At 36.1% G+C, this 17,650-nt stretch overlaps 1 protein-coding gene across 7 annotated transcripts; it reads left to right on the forward strand.

Moving 5' to 3' along the window:
* The first annotated feature begins 435 nt into the window (after positions 1–435).
* On the forward strand, positions 436–15,800 carry zdhhc20b (zinc finger DHHC-type palmitoyltransferase 20b). Of its 7 annotated transcripts, XR_007825648.1 has the most exons (17): positions 436–617; positions 1,204–1,230; positions 1,894–1,988; positions 2,198–2,318; positions 4,359–4,428; positions 5,059–5,091; positions 5,187–5,307; positions 7,228–7,263; positions 7,449–7,581; positions 8,261–8,387; positions 8,994–9,086; positions 9,176–9,291; positions 9,370–9,417; positions 10,909–11,260; positions 11,454–11,471; positions 11,578–11,693; positions 11,830–15,800. XR_007825648.1 is itself a non-coding variant. In XM_051098301.1 (15 exons), exons 1-13 carry the CDS (start codon positions 446–448, stop codon positions 9,411–9,413), a joined length of 1,188 nt encoding a protein of 395 aa, XP_050954258.1. In that variant the 5' UTR covers positions 436–445; the 3' UTR covers positions 9,414–9,417; positions 11,454–11,471; positions 11,578–15,800. The 7 variants fall into 7 exon arrangements, 3 of the variants coding, with proteins under 3 accessions (XP_050954258.1, XP_050954259.1, XP_050954260.1); XR_007825647.1 differs by having other exon boundaries at positions 11,578–15,800; XR_007825645.1 differs by having other exon boundaries at positions 11,454–15,800.
* The last annotated feature ends 1,850 nt before the right edge of the window (positions 15,801–17,650 follow it).

Here is a 17,650-nt window from a genome sequence, read left to right on the forward strand (position 1 = left end):
GGAAACTGGCTTCTGTACCATCTGCACTGAATAATTATTAAACTTTTTTTTCCATTTATAATTTTTTTATAAATAATTTATTAAGTACATGTGTGTTTAAAACACAGAAAAGGCCAGGCTTGACCATCTGTCAGACAGCTTTGTTCTGAAGTTCAGGCCTAGTAACGCAAACTAACCCTGTGGCGCGAAATTAAGAATCCTACTATGAAAAAACTCAATTTATGCAGCCTTTCCGACGTTCAGTCAGTATTAACTCGAGAGCCATTGATTCGCCAGTAGACCGGCGCCCGCTTAGCAACGTCTGCTTTTCAGCCAATCAGGTAGGTGTACTGGGTGAACGTTGTGCAACGTCATGAATATTCATAACCCAGCCCTTCACCGTAGTACTGCGAAATGAGAGGCGGGGCAAAGGCGGAGCCTAACCGGCGGGGTTGGTGAGGCACGGATGGACGGATCACATCCCTCCCTTCCCGTCTTTTGTAGTCAAGGAAGGGGAAAGATGGCGCCTACACATGTACTGAGATGCTGCCAGAGGGGTCTGGCGTGGATACCGGTGATATTTATTGCCTTAGTGGTGTGCTGGTCGTATTATGCATACGTGGTGGAGCTGTGTCTGTGTAAGTGCGCTTTGTTATTCATACCTGAGGGGAACGCGCCTACCGGAAGCAACTGAACTGAAACATCAATGAATGATTTGTTTACATGAGCTGGCTAATTAGCGTATTGATTTTAAACTGGAAGCAAAACAACAAGGATTATGCTCTTGGAGCATGTTTTGTGCTTTACACCGTGTTCTTTATTACGAAGTGTTCGTCAGTTTGGTGGTGACAACTGTATTCGTTTATTTGACAGTTAATTTATATTTAGCTATACAGCATTATATTATTATAAAATAATATTTACAGTGTTACAATAAGAAACACGTGAAATGTTTCGCGACAAATCCATGTTTTTTTCCTATTTATAAAGCAGATTGTTGATAGTTCCGTAGAGAAATAATAACACAAGTCATATTTTTAATATGGAGGAGATGCGTATTATAAGTTTATAAGCAAACATGTTCAGAAAGTCGAGTCTCAAGTCTGTCACATCGTCAAGTAAAGTGTTTATCATATTTCACCAGACGTGTGATAAAGCAGATGTGCCATGAGTCATATCTGCTAAACAGTTTCTTTTCTCTTTCTGTTTTCATATTCTGTGCAGTTACTATTCCCAGTCCTATTGAAAAAGGTGAGTAAACCTTCACTTCACTTTTTTAAGGAAAAAGACAAGGGATAATGTACAGTTATGATGTTGCATAAACTGACTGTATGTAATCCAGTTTCTTTGACATTAATTTATCAAAAACATGAACTCTTACATTTATGCATTTGCCAGATGTTTTTATTGAAAGCAATTTACATTGCATTTTAGTTACATAGTGCATTTGAAACAAATAAATGCACTGGAAATATTGATTTGAGTTGAAATTATTTTATTGCATGATAAAAATAACGTGGGATGATACAAGAGACATAAATTGAGACAGCAGTTTTTTTGACCAATGACCAACTGATCAGTAAGAATCAATTATTTCAAATAGCATTGTAAAAATGTATTAAATTTACAAACCAAATAACTATTCAATGTATTATACAAAGGAAAATCATTCATTTTATGAGTTTAGATTTTTGTGTATGTTTCTAAAGGTACAAAGTCACTTTGGCACAGTTATCAGGCTATTACGGGTTTATTTGGTCTGTGCTTGTGCTGACTACAGCCTTTAAGCACAGTCAGACTGCATCAGCAATCACAAACGTGACTGATTTATACTCGGACTGTTTCTGGCAGGCTTTTCTCTGCGGGCTCATGCGGTCTTGTTGTTAATGACTGTACTTTCTCTGTTCCATGCAGCCATCTACCTGGCTGTGTTTCACGTGTCGTTCATCATGTTTGTGTGGTCGTACTGGAAAACTATCTTTACAAGACCAGCAACCCCTTCCAAAGAGGTACAGTGGGTATACAACAAACAGTTTTATTTGTAGTAACATACCACATAGCTGATAATCCAGGCATTATGAATAAATGCACACAGTATTTATTTGTTTCCATGGAGTGAGTGTTTTTATACGTATCATTTTACACGCTATTGTTGTTCAAGTGGAACATGCTGCTGGTTTGTCACACAGCGAGCTGATTGATTTGCATTGTGCCTTAGTTTTGTCTACCAAAATCTGAGAAAGAGCAGTATGAAAAGGAACAGCGTCCGGAAACGCAGCAGGAGATCCTGAAGAGAGTGGCCACCAGTCTGCCCCTCTACACCCGCACCGGGGCAGGAGGTTAGAGACTCAAGCACATAGAATACCCACAAGATTGTAGATTTTATTGAGGGAGATGCATTTGAAACTTCAAATGATTTAGTTATTTAATTGCCAAAAGTGACTATTGAGCCACTGTAATTATGAAGTTCTGTGTAAATGATCTATATTTAAACGTTGATTAGTTTATTATGAAACTCTTAAAGGAGAAGTCCACTTCCAAAATAAAGGTTCACATATAATGTACTCACTCCCTTGTCATCCAAGATTTTCATGTCTGCATTTTTCTTTTTATATAATGGACTGGTATGGTGCCCCGATTTTGAACTTCCAAAAGGCAGGGTAAATGCGGCTTCAAACGATCCCAAATGTGGTTGTAAATGATCCCAGCTGAGGAAGAAGGGTCTTAGCTAGCGTAACAATCAGTTATTTTCATTTAAAAAAAAAAAAATACAATTTAAATACTGTTTAATCTCAAACGCTCATCTTGTCGTTCTCTCCATGAACTCTGTGTATTCTGGCTCAAAACAGTTAGGGTATGTTGAAAAACTCCAATCGTATTTTCTGAACATGCAAAGAAGATCAAACACCCTTAACAAAAATGGTAAAACAGCGATATAGGACGATTTTGAAGTTGTGGGAGAATGAGATAGGAGTTTTTCGACATACCCTAACTGTCATAAACCGGAACAAAAACAGTCCAAGCAGAGTAAGACAAGACGAGTGTTTGGCATTAAAAAGTATAAAAATTGTATTTTTTTTTTTTAACCGTTACGCTACATAAGACCCTTCTGTCTCGACTGGGATCGTTTGGCGCTGCATTTAAACTGCATTTTGGAAGTTCAAAATTTGGGGCACCATACCAGTCCATTATATGAAGAAAAATGCTGAAATGTTTTCCTCAAAAACCAATTAAAGATTTACGTTATTTAATAAAACCCACATTGATTCACACATATTTTGGACTATGGGGAGCGACATTATTTCGATGACGTGAAATGGTTGCACTTGGTGAGCTACTGGCGCTACCTGTTGCTATTTTTACACAACACAGCTCAGAATACACAATTCGGAAAACAAAATACTGATACCGATGCATATTTTGCTTTTGGTTGCAATTTTCAGTTGAAGCGCAACAAGAAAAACGATGTAAGTCTTCACTGCTTTCCTAGCGATAAGAAGAGAAAAAAAGAATTGGAAGATTCCTGTGGACGAATACAACTTTCTAAAGACATCTTTGTTCACTAAAATGTCTTTGAGGCTTTTAATAGACCACAGCTATTGAAAGAGCTTACAAACGGCAGAGACATGAAACGCTAGATACCATCCTGGCAGGATGTAAACATGCCGATGCATTTCATGACGCCTCAGCCACTGAAGGGAGAATCTCAGTACGGATTTTACTCATTATCCGGGGACGTTCAGACTCCTTGTGGGGAAAAATCGATGGTACGGCATTTGGTTATATCCATTGCCATCTGAATGCTCTTTCAGTAGCTGTGGCAGTATTTTATTTTGCAAGTTTGTTGTGGTAGAAGTAGCAACAGGTAGTGCCAGTAGTGCACCGAGTGCAACCATTTCATGTCAGCTCCCACATAGTCCAAAATATGTATAAAACGATGTGGATTTTTTAAATAACGTAAATCTGTTATAGGTTTTCTACTACAAGTATCAGCAAGTGACATCGTTTCCGTTATATTAATCCATACTAGTCTTAATATCCAGGGTTCCCTTTAAGGAAAAAAGTTTTACCAGGAAAGAAATTAAATTGTAAAATATTAAAAATTAAATAATTTTGTATAGTCTTTTTAAACTTGAAAAATAAAATATTGGAAGAAAATATATCTTATTATTACTATTATTATTATTTTATTGTTTATTGTCTTTTATTTATTATTATTGATTTTACTGTTATCTGTTTATTCTTATTTTATTATTACAGATGTATTAATTTGTATTATTACCAATTTATCATTACCTTTACTTTTGTTTATTTTAACATGGATTTTGCCATAAAATACATATTAAAACTGGCATGTTTTCCCCCCCATCATCTTCTAGCTATTCGGTACTGTGACCGTTGCCAGGTCATCAAGCCAGACAGATGTCATCATTGTTCTGCATGTGACATGTAAGTTGCTGTAGTGTCTCATAATCAGTTCTTATGATGTTTTGTTTTCCCATTTCATTTGTGTCATTTTAGCCACTCAGTATACCAAATTTTGATGGTCTTTCTTGAATGACCTTAAGACTCAGGGTACGTTTACACTAGTGCATTTTAATTTTTAAAACACGTAACCTGTTACAGTTACACCTGTCGTTTACACTACTCCTGCAGACCCCGTTTAAGTTTGAAAACTCTGGGGTTGCATTTCAGTGTAAACAGACCAAAATGGAAACTTTTGAAAACGACGTTGTGGCTGCCCACTTTCGCTGTACGTATCTTTGACAAACATGTAAACAATAACCTTATGCTCATTTGTTGCGTCTCATTTCAGAGGCTCATTTAAGAAAAGTAACCCTTAAAAGCAAAGTTTAAAAATAGACATTCTTCTCTTAAGTAAGTCATCCTTGAGGATGCATGCAGCCTGAATGGTCATGTGACATGCGTTTTTATTAGTGTAGTGTAGACTGAGATCGTTTATAAAATGCAGTGAAAACGCCAGTGTAGACAAGGATTGTTTTCATTTTAAAAAGCCGTTTTACAACGAAAACGCACTAGTGTAAACAAGGCCTCAGTGCTTGTTCTTGTTATTGACAGGTGTGTTCTAAAGATGGATCATCACTGTCCATGGTGAGTGAAATGCAGGTTGTTGGTGAAGCTTAATTTGCTGAAAACAAATCAAGGAACACCCTGCTAACGTCTCTGTTTTCCTCAATCTTCCACAGGGTCAATAACTGTGTGGGTTTCTCTAACTACAAGTTCTTCATCCTGTTCCTGACTTACTCGCTTGTGTACTGCTTATTCATCGCAGCCTCTGTCCTCCAGTACTTCATAAAGTTCTGGACAGTGAGTAGATCCTTCACCGTTCATCATACTCACTCGCAAACATTTCTTCCATGAACATACACATTTTAATTGCCATGTTGTGTCGTATGAGGGTAGGACATTATGTGATTTCTGCAGATTCCTGTCTGTGTTTCCTCCATGTCATGCATCAGTTTGTTTCCCATATACTTGGCTTCGCTTGTCCACTCTGTCACCCTTCGTTTCACTTATGCTACCGTTCAGAGGTCAGGCTGCTAAAAATTCAGTTTTGCTATCAGAGGAATAAGTTACATTTTAAAAATACATTGAGAAGTTCATTTCAAGAACAAAAATTTACAGATAATGTACTCACCCCCTTGTCATCCAAGATGTTCATGTCTTTCTTTCTTCAGTTGTAAAGAAATTGTTTTTTGAGGAAAACATTTCAGGATTTTTCTCCATATAGTGGACTTCAACGGTGCCCACGAGTTTGAACTTCCAAAATGCAGTTTAAATGCAGCTTCAAAGGGCTCTAAACAATCCCAGCAGAGGAAGAAGGGTCTTATCTAGTGAAAAGATTAATTATTTTCTAAAAAGAAAATTACAGTTTATATACTTTTTAACCTCAAATGCTCATCTTGTCTAGCTATGCGTGTACTCTATGTATTCTGGTTCAAGACAGTTAGGGTATGTCAAAAAACTCCCATCTCATTTTCTCCTCCAACTTCAAAATCATCCTACATCGCTGCAGAAAAACCCAGTGTTTACAAAGTAAACGTGCAAAGAAGATCAAACGCCCTTTACAAACAAAGGTAAAATGGCAATGTAGGACAATTTTGAAGTTGAAGAACAAAATGAGATGGGTGTTTTTTGATGTACTCTAACTGTCATGAACTGTAATACATAGAGTTCATACAGAGCTAGACAAGATAAGCATTTGAGATTAAAAAGTATATAAATGATAACTTATTTTAGCTTTTTAGGGAAATAACCAATGCTTTTCATTAGATAAGACCCTTCTTTCTCGGCTGGGATCATCTAGAGCCCATTGAAGCTGCATTTAAACTACATTTTGGAAGTTCAAACTCACAGGCACCATAAATGCCCACTATATGGAGGGAAATCCTGAAATGTTTTCTTCAAAAAAACATAATTAATTTACAAGCGAAGAAAGAAAGACATGAACATCTTGGGTGAAACGTGAGTGAGTAAATTATCTGTAAATTTTTGTTCTGGAAGTGAACTTCTCCTTTAAAGGCATAGTGCACCCAAAAATGAAAATTCTGACATGAATTATTCACCCTCATATCGTTCTAAACACGTAAGTCCTTCATTCATCTTCTGAACACAAATTAAGATGGTTTTGAGAGATGGCAATGGTACTACCACGTTCAAGGCCCAGAAAGGTAGTAAGGACATCATTAAAATAGTCCATGTGACATCAGTGGTTCAACCATGATTTTATGAAGCTACAAGAATACTTTTTGTGTGCAAAGAAAACAAAAATAACTACTTTTTTCAACCATTTTCTCGTAGCTTCATAACAGAACGGTTGAACCACTGATGTCACATGGACAGTTATAACAATATCCTTATTACCTTTCTGGGCCTTGAACTTTTCAGTTGCATTGCTTTCTATGCAGGGTCAGGAAGCTCTCGGATTTTATCAAAAACATCTTAATTTGTGTTACCAAAAAGAACAAAGGCCTTACAGGTTTGGAACAACATGAGGGTGAGTAATTAATAACAGAATTTTCAGTTTTGGGTATCTCTTTGAAATAGAACATGAGACTTTAAAAACATTAAAAAAAAAATCTTTCAGACTTTTGAACGGTAGTGTATGTCTCGATAAGCTCATGTTTTCTGTTGTAATCCCTTCCTGCCTGTCTCTCTGCACCCAAAGCTTTTGCTCTCCCGCTGTGCTCTTCCTGTGTCTAACAGTCTGTCTCTGTTTGCACTAAGCTTTGCCGGAGGAAATCGGCAGAGAATTGTCCAAAGGTAATCCCTCACAGTGTTTAGTAAATGTGTCAGTGTTCGCGCAGTGAGTTACATCAACTGTTTTTTTGTCGTCTTAACCCTGTGACCCTAATGTACCCGTGTCAGAGTGACCTGTTGCCCGTGTCTCTCTCGTTATTGATCTTTGTCTCACAGCTCTCCTTTCTCTCTCCCCCCCTCTTTCTCAGAGTGACCTGCCAGAGTCTCACGCCAAATTCCATGTCTTGTTTCTCTTTTTTGTGGCGGCCATGTTCTGCATCAGCATTCTTTCACTCTTCACTTACCACTTGTGGCTTGTGGGAAAAAACAGGTCCACCATAGGTAACACACCTGACCATACTCACTCCTCCGTATCTTTGTCTACATGTACTGTGTAGATAGATTCATGTTTCTAACGAAGCTGTCATGCCTGTAGACAACTTGCGCACTATTGTTACCATAGCAACAACAGCAGACTTGCTGTGCACAGGCTTGTTCAAATTTATTTTGGTAAACCGTCATTCAGATTTCCTTGTGTTGACCAGATCAGTCCAGCAGTCTTTGAAGCAGTTCTCTGCTTGTTTTTCCATTACGCCCTGTAATTTTATTTTGAAAAAAGCATAAATACACTCGGTCAGCTTCAGTCGCAGGAGCTCAGTGATTTCATGATGTGGTTTGTAAAAACTGTATTTTTAAATATGTTTTAAAATGTAGTTGATTTGTGTGATGCAAAGCTGAATTTTCAGCATCATTACTTCAGTCTTCAGTATCACATGAATCTTCAGAAATCATTCTTATATGCTGATATGCTTTTATTAATGTTGAAAACTTGTTCTGATTAATATTACGATTTTTTTATTGCTAGAAATGAAAATTGAAATGCTTTGAACTGTTTTGTAACATTATAAATGTCTTTTGGTAAATTTAACGCATCTTCGTTAAGTAAAAGTTGCTGACCCCAAACTTTTGAAAGGTATGAATGCATTTTAACCCTCCTCTGTGTTGTTTTTTTTATGTTCAGAAGCGTTCAGAGCCCCGGTCTTCAGAAATGGCCCTGACAAAAATGGATTTTCCCTGGGCTTCAGCAAGAACATTGCTCAGGTGTTCGGGGACCAGAAGAAGTACTGGCTACTTCCTGTCTTTACCAGGTGAATTTACATTTTAACATATTATTATTAATGCAGCTGATTAAAGGGATAGTTCACCCAAAAATTAAAATGACCCCATGATTTACTCGCCCTCAAGCCATCCTAGGAGTATATGACGACTTCTTTCAGATGAATACAATTGGAGTTACATTAAAAAATGTATTTTTTGATTAGTAATATGCATTGCTAAGAACTTAATTTGGACAGCTTTAAAGGGGACTTTCCCAATATTTAGATTTTTTTTTTTTTTTTTGCACCCTCAGATTCCAGATTTTCAAATAGTTGTATATCATCTAAATATTGTCCTATCCTATCAAACCATACATCAGTGACAGCTTATTTATTTAGCTTCCAGATGATGTATAAATCTCAGTTTCAGAAAATTGACCCTTATGACTGGTTTTGTGGTCCAGGGTTACATATATTAATCATGTGACACTGAAAACTGTAGTAATGGCTGTTGTAAATTCAGCCTTTCCATTACAGTAGTGGTAGTGTATATTATAGTTTTGCTTGCTCAGACACCACATTTTCCTCTAAAAATCTAAATTTAAAATTACATAAATATTGTATTAAAGATGCATTAACATTTTTTTTCTGCTATAGTCAAGGAGACGGCTTTTCTTTTCCTACACGGTTGGTAACTGTTGATCCAGAGCAGCCCACTGAATGTATTCAGCCTGCCGCGTTGGATAAAGGGTGAGGAGCCATTTCTTCTCTCACTATTTGGGGACAGTGTTTGTGAAACACTGAATAGTAGTAACTCTCAGTGTGGTTCTTTCTCTTAGTGCTGTAGAAGGGTCTGCTGAGCAAACCACCCCTCTCAGTGAGTCCCAAAACCGTCTGTTAGGCAACGATTACCACACTGAGGAAGATCACAAAGAGACAGACGCTCTAAAGTCTGGTAGGTTACATATTTTGCTGCATTCTAGCAATGAATGAGTAAAAAAGCCTCAAGGAAAACTGTCATCTTGCCTTTCAGATGAAAGTGAGGCCATCACGATCTCCATTGAGAGCGAGTCATAGCCAGGTAAGGTGATTTCACATTAAAGGAGAACTTCCAGAACAACAATTTACAAATAATTTACTCACCCCCTTGTCATCCAAGATGTTCATGTATTTCTGTCTTCAGTCGTAAAGAAATTATGGTTTTTGAGGAAAACATTTCATGATTTTTCTTCATATAATGGACTGATATGGTGCCCCTGATTTTGAACTTCCAAAATGTAGTTTAAATGCAGCTTCAAAAGGCTCTAAACGATCCCAGCCGAGGAAGAAGGGTCTTATCTAGAAACGATCGGTCATTTTTTTTCAAAAAATTTGTATACTTTTTAAGCACAAAAGCTCGTGTAGCACAGGCTTTGAGATGCATGTTCACGACACTACGTATTGAATCGCGTCGAAAGGTCACGCGGAACTACAGACCCAGTGACTAACAAAGTGCAAGTAAGTCAAACACTGTTTACAAAGCTACAACGATGTCGGATGATTCTGAAGTTGTAGGATAAAAAAAGATGGAGTTTTCCGCCATTCTCTACCTTTTTGAGCCGGAGTACACAGATGATGAACTTAGACGTGATTCGTAGTAGTGATGGGAAGTTCGGATCATTTTACCGACTCGGACCTTTGAGTCTCATTCAGCAAAACGAACGAATCTTTTTAGAGTTATTTCGTTCATTTTAGCAAAATATAAATAAAATGTTACGTGTTACTTCCCTAACACATCTACTGCTTAAACAAACGTTGATCACACTACAAACAAGATAAAACCGTAATGCTATAAGAAACAGAAGAGATTAATTCATTGTTTACCTGGGTCTTTAGTCTATGATTCGCTCACCTCGCCTCTTATCTGACAAGTTTTCGGGTTTGAGTCGTTCGTTCATCACGTGACAGCCCCATAAGATGAAACGACTCGTAAAACCTGAAGACTTGAAACAGGTGAACTAATTCCAGTACAGAACCTAATAGGATGTTGCGCATGTGCGACTGAACAAATCACTTCCCGAGATGACTCGTTCTTCCCGAGTCACATTAAAGATTCATTCAAAATGAACAAATCATTCAAGAACGCGCATCCCAGAGCCTGTGCTACATGAGCTTTTGTGCTCAAAGTATACAAATTTTTATTTTTCTAAAAAAATGACTGATCGTTTCGCTAGATAAGACCCTTCTTCCTCGGCTGGGACTGTTTAGAGCCCTTCGAAGCTGCACTTAAACTACATTTTGGAAGTTCAAAATCAGGGCACCAATGAAGTCCATTATATGAAGAAAAATCCTGAAATGTTTTCCTCAAAAACCATAATTTCTTTAGAACTGAAGACAGAAAGACATGAACATCTTGGATGACAAGGTGGTGAGTAAATTATTTGCAAATTGTTGTTCTGGAAGTGGACTTCTCCTTTAAGCACTATTTGTAATATATTAAATATACACACTACAGTTGAAAGTTTAAAGAAAATTTACTGATAATTTACTCACCCCTATGTCATCCAAGATGTTCATGTCTTTCTTTCTTCAGTCGCAAAGAAATGAAGGTTTCTGAGGAAAACATTCCAGGATTTTTCTCCATATAGTGGACTTCAACGGTGTCAAGCTAGTGCAAGGCGAGCATTTGTGGTTAAAAAGTATATAAATTTGTATTTTTTTAAGAAAATGACTGATCGTTTTGCTAGTTAAGACCCTTATTTCTTGTCTGGGATCATGTAGAGCCCTCTGAAGCTGCATTGAATCTGCAGTTTTGGACCTTCCACCCATTGACCACCATTGAATTCCACTATATGGAGAAAAATCCTGGAATGTTTTTCTCAAAAACCTTCATTTCTTTTCAAATGAATAAAGAAAGATCTTGGATGACCTTGGATGACTTTGGGGTAAGTTAATCATCATGGAAGTGAACTTCTTTAAGGTCATTTAGATGATTTTTGAAGGATCACATGCCACTGAAGACTGGAGTACTGGCTGCTGGAAATTCAGCCTTCACAGGAATAAATTACATTTAAAATATATACTGACCACAAACTTTTAAGCTAGTTATGACCATTCCAATGTCATTTCCTTCTCCAGGACTGAAGCTGGTGAGAGGTGAGTCCTCAGTGGTCTCGTGCCTTTGACTCCCAGTATTGGGGACTGTTGAGGAGAATCACAGCCATCAAAGCTGATGCCTTAAACAGCTCTTTTTCTCTTAAAGCTCCTGAACACTTTCTTTTCGTCATCGCTTTTGGAGCGTCCCAAGTCTGTCCTCACATCTGTAAAATTACTCCCAGTCCTCTTCAACTATAGTAGCTGCACTCTTTTAACAAAGAGGTTTGCACGCATGTCTTTTACATCCATTGTTTTTGCACAGCAAACTGTTTTGTTGCTCAGGCCTTCGTGAGACATGCAGATTTCATGTGCATGTGAATTGATACAGGTGATAGTAATTTCAAAACTCTTCTCCAAGTGTTTACCAGGAAATGCACCACATCTGGTACCAGCTGCTGTTTACTTGAGGGGAAAGGTGGGAAACGGTTTCTTTTCTGGATCCGTACCAAGTGACTGAGCTCGTCTGGAATTCTGTGTGCCACAGAGTGTAATGCAGAGCGCAAGGTGCTCATTCGCACTTTTATGTTTTGGAATATTACACGTTTTTTTAACTTCATTGACATTCTTCTAAGATATATGTATATATATATACACACAAACACACACGTGTTCACAAAGTGCAACCGAGTGTGTCTAGGCAAAGGAAAAAAATGCCTGCAAAAGACTAAGCTGCTCCACTTACGGTGACTTTTTTTTTTTTTTTGTCATCGTGTTGATGATTTTGGTGTGAAATGTTGTGCACACGTTGGCCACTTTACGTATGCCAAATAAAGGGCTTAATACCAGAGCTCTGAACTCTACAGGAGTGTTTACAAAATGTCAGTAATACCTCTCTGCTCATGCAGTGTAGCCGGTGTCATCTTGGAAACCAAAAGAAAATCTTTGTAGGTTCCTCCTGCAGTATCAGAACTGGCCAGCAGGCGGCATTTACACTGCTTGATATTGTATTATCCGGTCAGTGGTCTTTGGTATTGTATCACCAGACTTTATTATAGTCTCAATCCTTGATCAAATTATGTTTTTACCCTTTTTTCCTTTTGTATTTTATACATAAGCATTGTGAATAGCTCTATAGATTCAGAAGACTTATTTTTAAGCCATTTTTGCAAAGGTGAAAGGTTCTTTTTGTGTATTTATATTTGTCGTAAGTTATCATTTGTAAACTTTGGTCCGGTGTGGAATAATAATTGTGCCCGTCAGCTGTGACTGTAGCGTGAGCTTACGTGGAACTGATGTGTGGAAATCCAGATGTGTTTGTGTACTACAAAGTGAACCGCAGTGATTGCTTTGTGTGTGTTCCGACTTTTCTAAAGCAATGCCTTGACAAATCAAGACATAACGTTACGCGCAAGCGCACATTTGAATGTCGCTGTTCTAGAGTGTTTGTTGTAAATGAGGGTGAAACATATGGAACCCCTTTTCCGCCATTGAATAAAAAATAAAAAAGAATAATTGCAAATTTTATCTCAAAATTCTGACTTTTTTTTTGCAGTTGCGAAAATTGTGAGATATAAACCTTGTGTGAAATTTGCATGTTAAAACTTAACATAAACTCGCAATTCTGAGAACATGCCAGTCTTTTTTTCCCTTAAAAATGGACCTCATAACTCGCAGTTGTAAGTTTATATCTCACAATCCTGAGAAAAAGAATTCACAATTGCAAGATACAAATTGCAATTGTGAGAGAAAAACTCGCGAGATACAAACTCTCAATTGCGAGAAAAAAGTCAGAACTGTCAGATAACATACTTGCAATTGCGAGAAAATGTCAGAATTGCGAGATACAAACATGCAATTGGGAGACAATTTTCAGAATTGAGAGATAAAAACACGCAATTATGAGAAAGTAAATTTTGAAATAAAAAGTTAGAATTTCAAGATACAAACTCACAACTGTGAGAAAAAAAGTCAGTTTGATACTTTATCTTGCAATTCTGACTTTTTTTCTTGCAGTTGTGAGTTTATATCATGCGATTCTTAGAAAAAAAGTCAGAATTGTCACTATATGTTGAAATACTGACTTTATAATTTGCAATTGCGAGTTCATATCTCGCAATTCTGACTTTATTTCTCAGAGCTGCTACTTTTTCTCAGAATTGCGTGTTTATCTCACAATTCTGACTTTTTAACACAATTGTGAATTTCTCAAAATTCGGAGAAAAAAAGAATTGTGAGGTACAAACTCGCAGTTGCGAGGAAAAAGTCAGTTGAGAGAAAAAAGTCAGAATTTCGAGAGATAAGCTCGCGATTGCAAGGAAAAAAATGTAAATTGCGAGAAAAAAAGTCAGAACTGTGAGATAACAAACTTGCAATTGCGAGAAAATGTCAGAATTGCGAGATACAAACATGCAATTGGGAGAAAAATTTCTGAATTGAGAAATAAAAACACGCAATTACAAGAAAGTCAATTTTGAAATAAAAAGTAAGAATTCCAAGATACAAACACACAATTGTGAGGGGGAAAAAAAATCAGTTGCAAGAAAAATTCAGAATTTCGAGATATAAACTCACAATTGCAAGAAAGTCAAAAAAAAAAAGTTTATATCATGCAATTCTTAGAAAAAAAGTCAGAATTGTCACTATATGTTGCAATACTGACTTTATAATTTGCAATTGCGAGTTCATATCTCGCAATTCTGACTTTATTTCTCAGAGCTGCTACTTTATTTCTCAGAATTGCATGTTTATCTCAATTCTGACTTTTTAACACAATTGCGAGTTTCTCTCAATTCTGAGAAAAAAGAATTGTGAGGTACAAATTCGCAATTGCGAGAAAAAATCAGTTGAGAGAAAAAAAAGTCCAAATTTCAAGAAATAAACTCGCGATTGCAAGGAAAAAGTCAGAATTGTATGTTTTTATCTTGCAATTCTGAATTTATAACTTTCAAGTGCTAGTTATATCTTGCAATTCTGACTGTTTTTTTTGAGAATTGCAAGATATAAACTAGCAGTTGTGAGAAAAAAGTCAGAATTGTGAGATAGAAACACACAATAGCCAGTAAAAGGCCAGAATTGCAAGATACAAATTTGCAATTGTGAGAAAGTCAGTTGAGAGAAAAAAGTCAGAATTTCGAGAGATAAACTTGCGATTGCGAGAAAAAGTCAGAATTGTAAGTTTTTATCTTGCAATTCTGACTTTATTTTTCGCAATTTTGACTTTATAACTAGCAAGTGTTAGTTATATCTCGCAATTCTGATTGTTTTTCTGAGAATTGCGAGAAAAGTGTCTGAATTGCAAATACAAACTTGCAATTGCGAGAAATAAAGTCAGATGTTAGAAAGTCTAAATTTCGAGATGTATACTCGCAATTGCAAGAAAAAAACTAGTTATCCGACAGTTCTGACTTTATTTCTCGCAGTTGTGAGTTTCTATCATGCAATTCAGAGGAAAAAAATGTCAGAATTGTGATTTTGTATTTTGCAATTCTGACCTTATTTCTCAGAATTGCATTTATCTCTCACAGTTTTGACTTTATAACACAACTGCGAGTTTCTTAGAAACAAAGTAAGAATTGTTGGGTGAAAAGTCACAATCACCTTTTTTTATTTAGTGGTGGAAATGCACCATATAAACAAGTCAATCAAGCAGTTAAAAGAAAAAAAATATCTCCGTACAGAAAAACAAAGCAGTCTTTCATGAATTTAGATAGACAGCTAAGATTTATTTATACACCTGCAGCATTTATGGAAAATTTCAGTATCTCAGATCTGATTTTGAATGGCGTGTAAGTATTACCAGATGGGTTTTATAGTTCCTCAAGATATTTTTGACTGTTTATGTGCTGAGGCAATCTCAGTTTATCACTTTTACCATCAGCGACCACCTTTACATAGGTTGCTGGTGGTTATGGAAATTGCAGCGAGTAATTTTGTATGTGAAATGGTGTAGCTGTTTTTGTGGTGTTAAGGAATGCGTATATTGGTAAAGAATGTTTAATACAGGCTTTATAATATTGTTCTTTTTTTGTGTATCTCAGCCTTTTTTGCCATTCATGACATTTTATACTTTATTAACAAGGAAAAAGTAAACGTGAAGCCATAATGACATTATTATAGAAAACGTGGTGTTGGTGTCCTTCCACCATTTTCTTTATTTCTGTTACAAAACCGAAGCCTTGTGCTTCAATGCATGTCAAGAACAGTTAAATATTTGATCTGCTGATGTGGCCTGGATGGAGGTTAGAATTTTTTTGGAATTACATCTTTTAAAATGCATATGTTAGAGATAAAAACAAAGACATATTTTTTAATTTTAACATGGATATTTTGTGAATGAAGTACATGCTTATATGTAACAAGTAACAATAAATGTCCTTTTATAAAATGTCACTCTCTGTTTGTGTGTGTGTGTGCTGGTTCTCAAGGGCTGTTCTTTACCCTGAACTCTTTCCAGCTCATTAGCACCGAGGCCATTCAACTCTTGCCAATCACAAGTTCAGCATGTTAAACATACTCTTCTCATACTCTTTTAACAGTCTTTGTAAAAATGTGTACATGTGTTGAGTCAGTCTTGTGAACTTTGGTCGGTCTGAAGTTAACCTAACTTAACCTAAACCCTCCCAGTTAGTGTTCAGGCCTGTTTCAAACGCACGTGTTTTGGAGTCTCTAAGTTTTTCTTTCGATTGCAAGTAGTGTAATCTATCAATCTGATAACATTCTTTTTATTCCCTTGTATGTAATGTAATTCAGTAGAAATCAGGAAGGAAAACAGATAACACAGAACAAAATTTCCACAACTGGTACTACTATTTTAGTACTAAACAACAATAATGAAGACATTCTTTAGCATTTTTCTGTCATTTTCTCTGACGTTTAATTATAGTGAGTAACATAAACAGTTTTTAAGTTGATGTCTATTCTTTATCGTATTCGGGAGTTGTTTGTTCCACTGTGACCCTGCACTGATTTCCATCTGCGTGAGAGAGTGTGACGCTATTGCGCATGTGCAGTGTAGTCGGATGAGAGCATTGGATTTTCATTGGTTAGTGATCCATCAGTATTTATCCCTTGCATGGGCGGCCCCTTTAACAAGTGCTGGGATTGCTAGAGTACTGGGATTGCACATCTAATCGCGTACTTACGGTATGGGTGCTGGAAGCGGTCAAAATGGATGTAAAGACACTGTCAGACCGGCGTTTCCTTTATGGTTTAGCTGATATTTTCAGTAGATTGCTGTTCACGAATATTACTGCATAAAATCTAAAAAAATCAGCTAATAAAAAAATAGTAGTACAATTACAGATTTTTTTTTTTTTTTACATTGATTTGAATGAATCTGAATACATTACATACTATATATTTATTTATTTATTTATTTATCTATTTCTGTCTGTATCAAAGCTGATTTTTTTAGGTTCATTAGTCCAGTCAAATGATCCTTCAGAAATAATTCTAATATTGTAATTTGCTGCTCAGAAAACATTTATTAATATTATTAAGTTGAAAAGAGAGGAGTACAATTTTTCAGGTTTCTTTGATGAATAGAAGTTCAGAAGAACAGCATTTATCTAAAATAGAAACCTTTTATAATAATAAATGTCTTTATCATCACTTGTGATCAATTTAAAGCATCCTTGTTAAATAAAAGTATTAATTTCCATGTCTTTCCCCAAAAAAAAGGAAAGAAAGAAAGAAAAGAAACAATTATTTTTTTAAGAAATGCTGATCTTTGGATTTTCTATTCATCAAAGAATCCTGAAAAAATGTACTCAACTGTTTTAAATAATAATAACAGCACCACCAACAACAATATATTATATATTATTAACACCAATATATTGAAGTATAATACATTGTTTCTTGAGCAGCAAATCAGCATATTAGAATGATTTCTGAAGGATCATGTGACACTGAAGACTGGAGTAATGATGCTTAAAATTTAGCTTTGATCAAAGTAATAAATTACATTTTAAAATATATTCAAATACAAATCAGTTATTTTAAATAGTAAAAAAACAAAATCACAACATTGCTGCTTTTGCTGTATGTTGGACTCTCAAAAATCTTTCCTTTATAGGTTTGCTCATTCTTTGACTTGATTCCTGTTCACACTCACCCTGACTATTACTGTATTAATTTTCAAGTCATTTTACTGTACAGTTTTGGAGAAAATGAAAGGCAAATTCACCCCAAGCGTAAGTGCATCCTAGCGCTTTTGCATCATGTCCCATTTTTAAATG

Source organism: Labeo rohita, chromosome 24 (genome assembly GCF_022985175.1).
Source record: "Labeo rohita strain BAU-BD-2019 chromosome 24, IGBB_LRoh.1.0, whole genome shotgun sequence".
Taxonomy (NCBI): Eukaryota; Metazoa; Chordata; class Actinopteri; order Cypriniformes; family Cyprinidae; genus Labeo; species Labeo rohita.

Excerpts from the sequence above, each read along its gene's own strand:
- zdhhc20b (XM_051098301.1), top strand. The coding sequence starts at position 446 with ATGGACGGATCACATCCCTCCCTTCCCGTCTTTTGTAGTCAAGGAAGG. Across the intron at positions 7,582-8,260 it reads AAAAAACAGGTCCACCATAG|AAGCGTTCAGAGCCCCGGTC; the intron begins GTAACACACCTG and ends TTTTATGTTCAG. Across the intron at positions 8,388-8,993 it reads CTACTTCCTGTCTTTACCAG|TCAAGGAGACGGCTTTTCTT; the intron begins GTGAATTTACAT and ends TTTCTGCTATAG.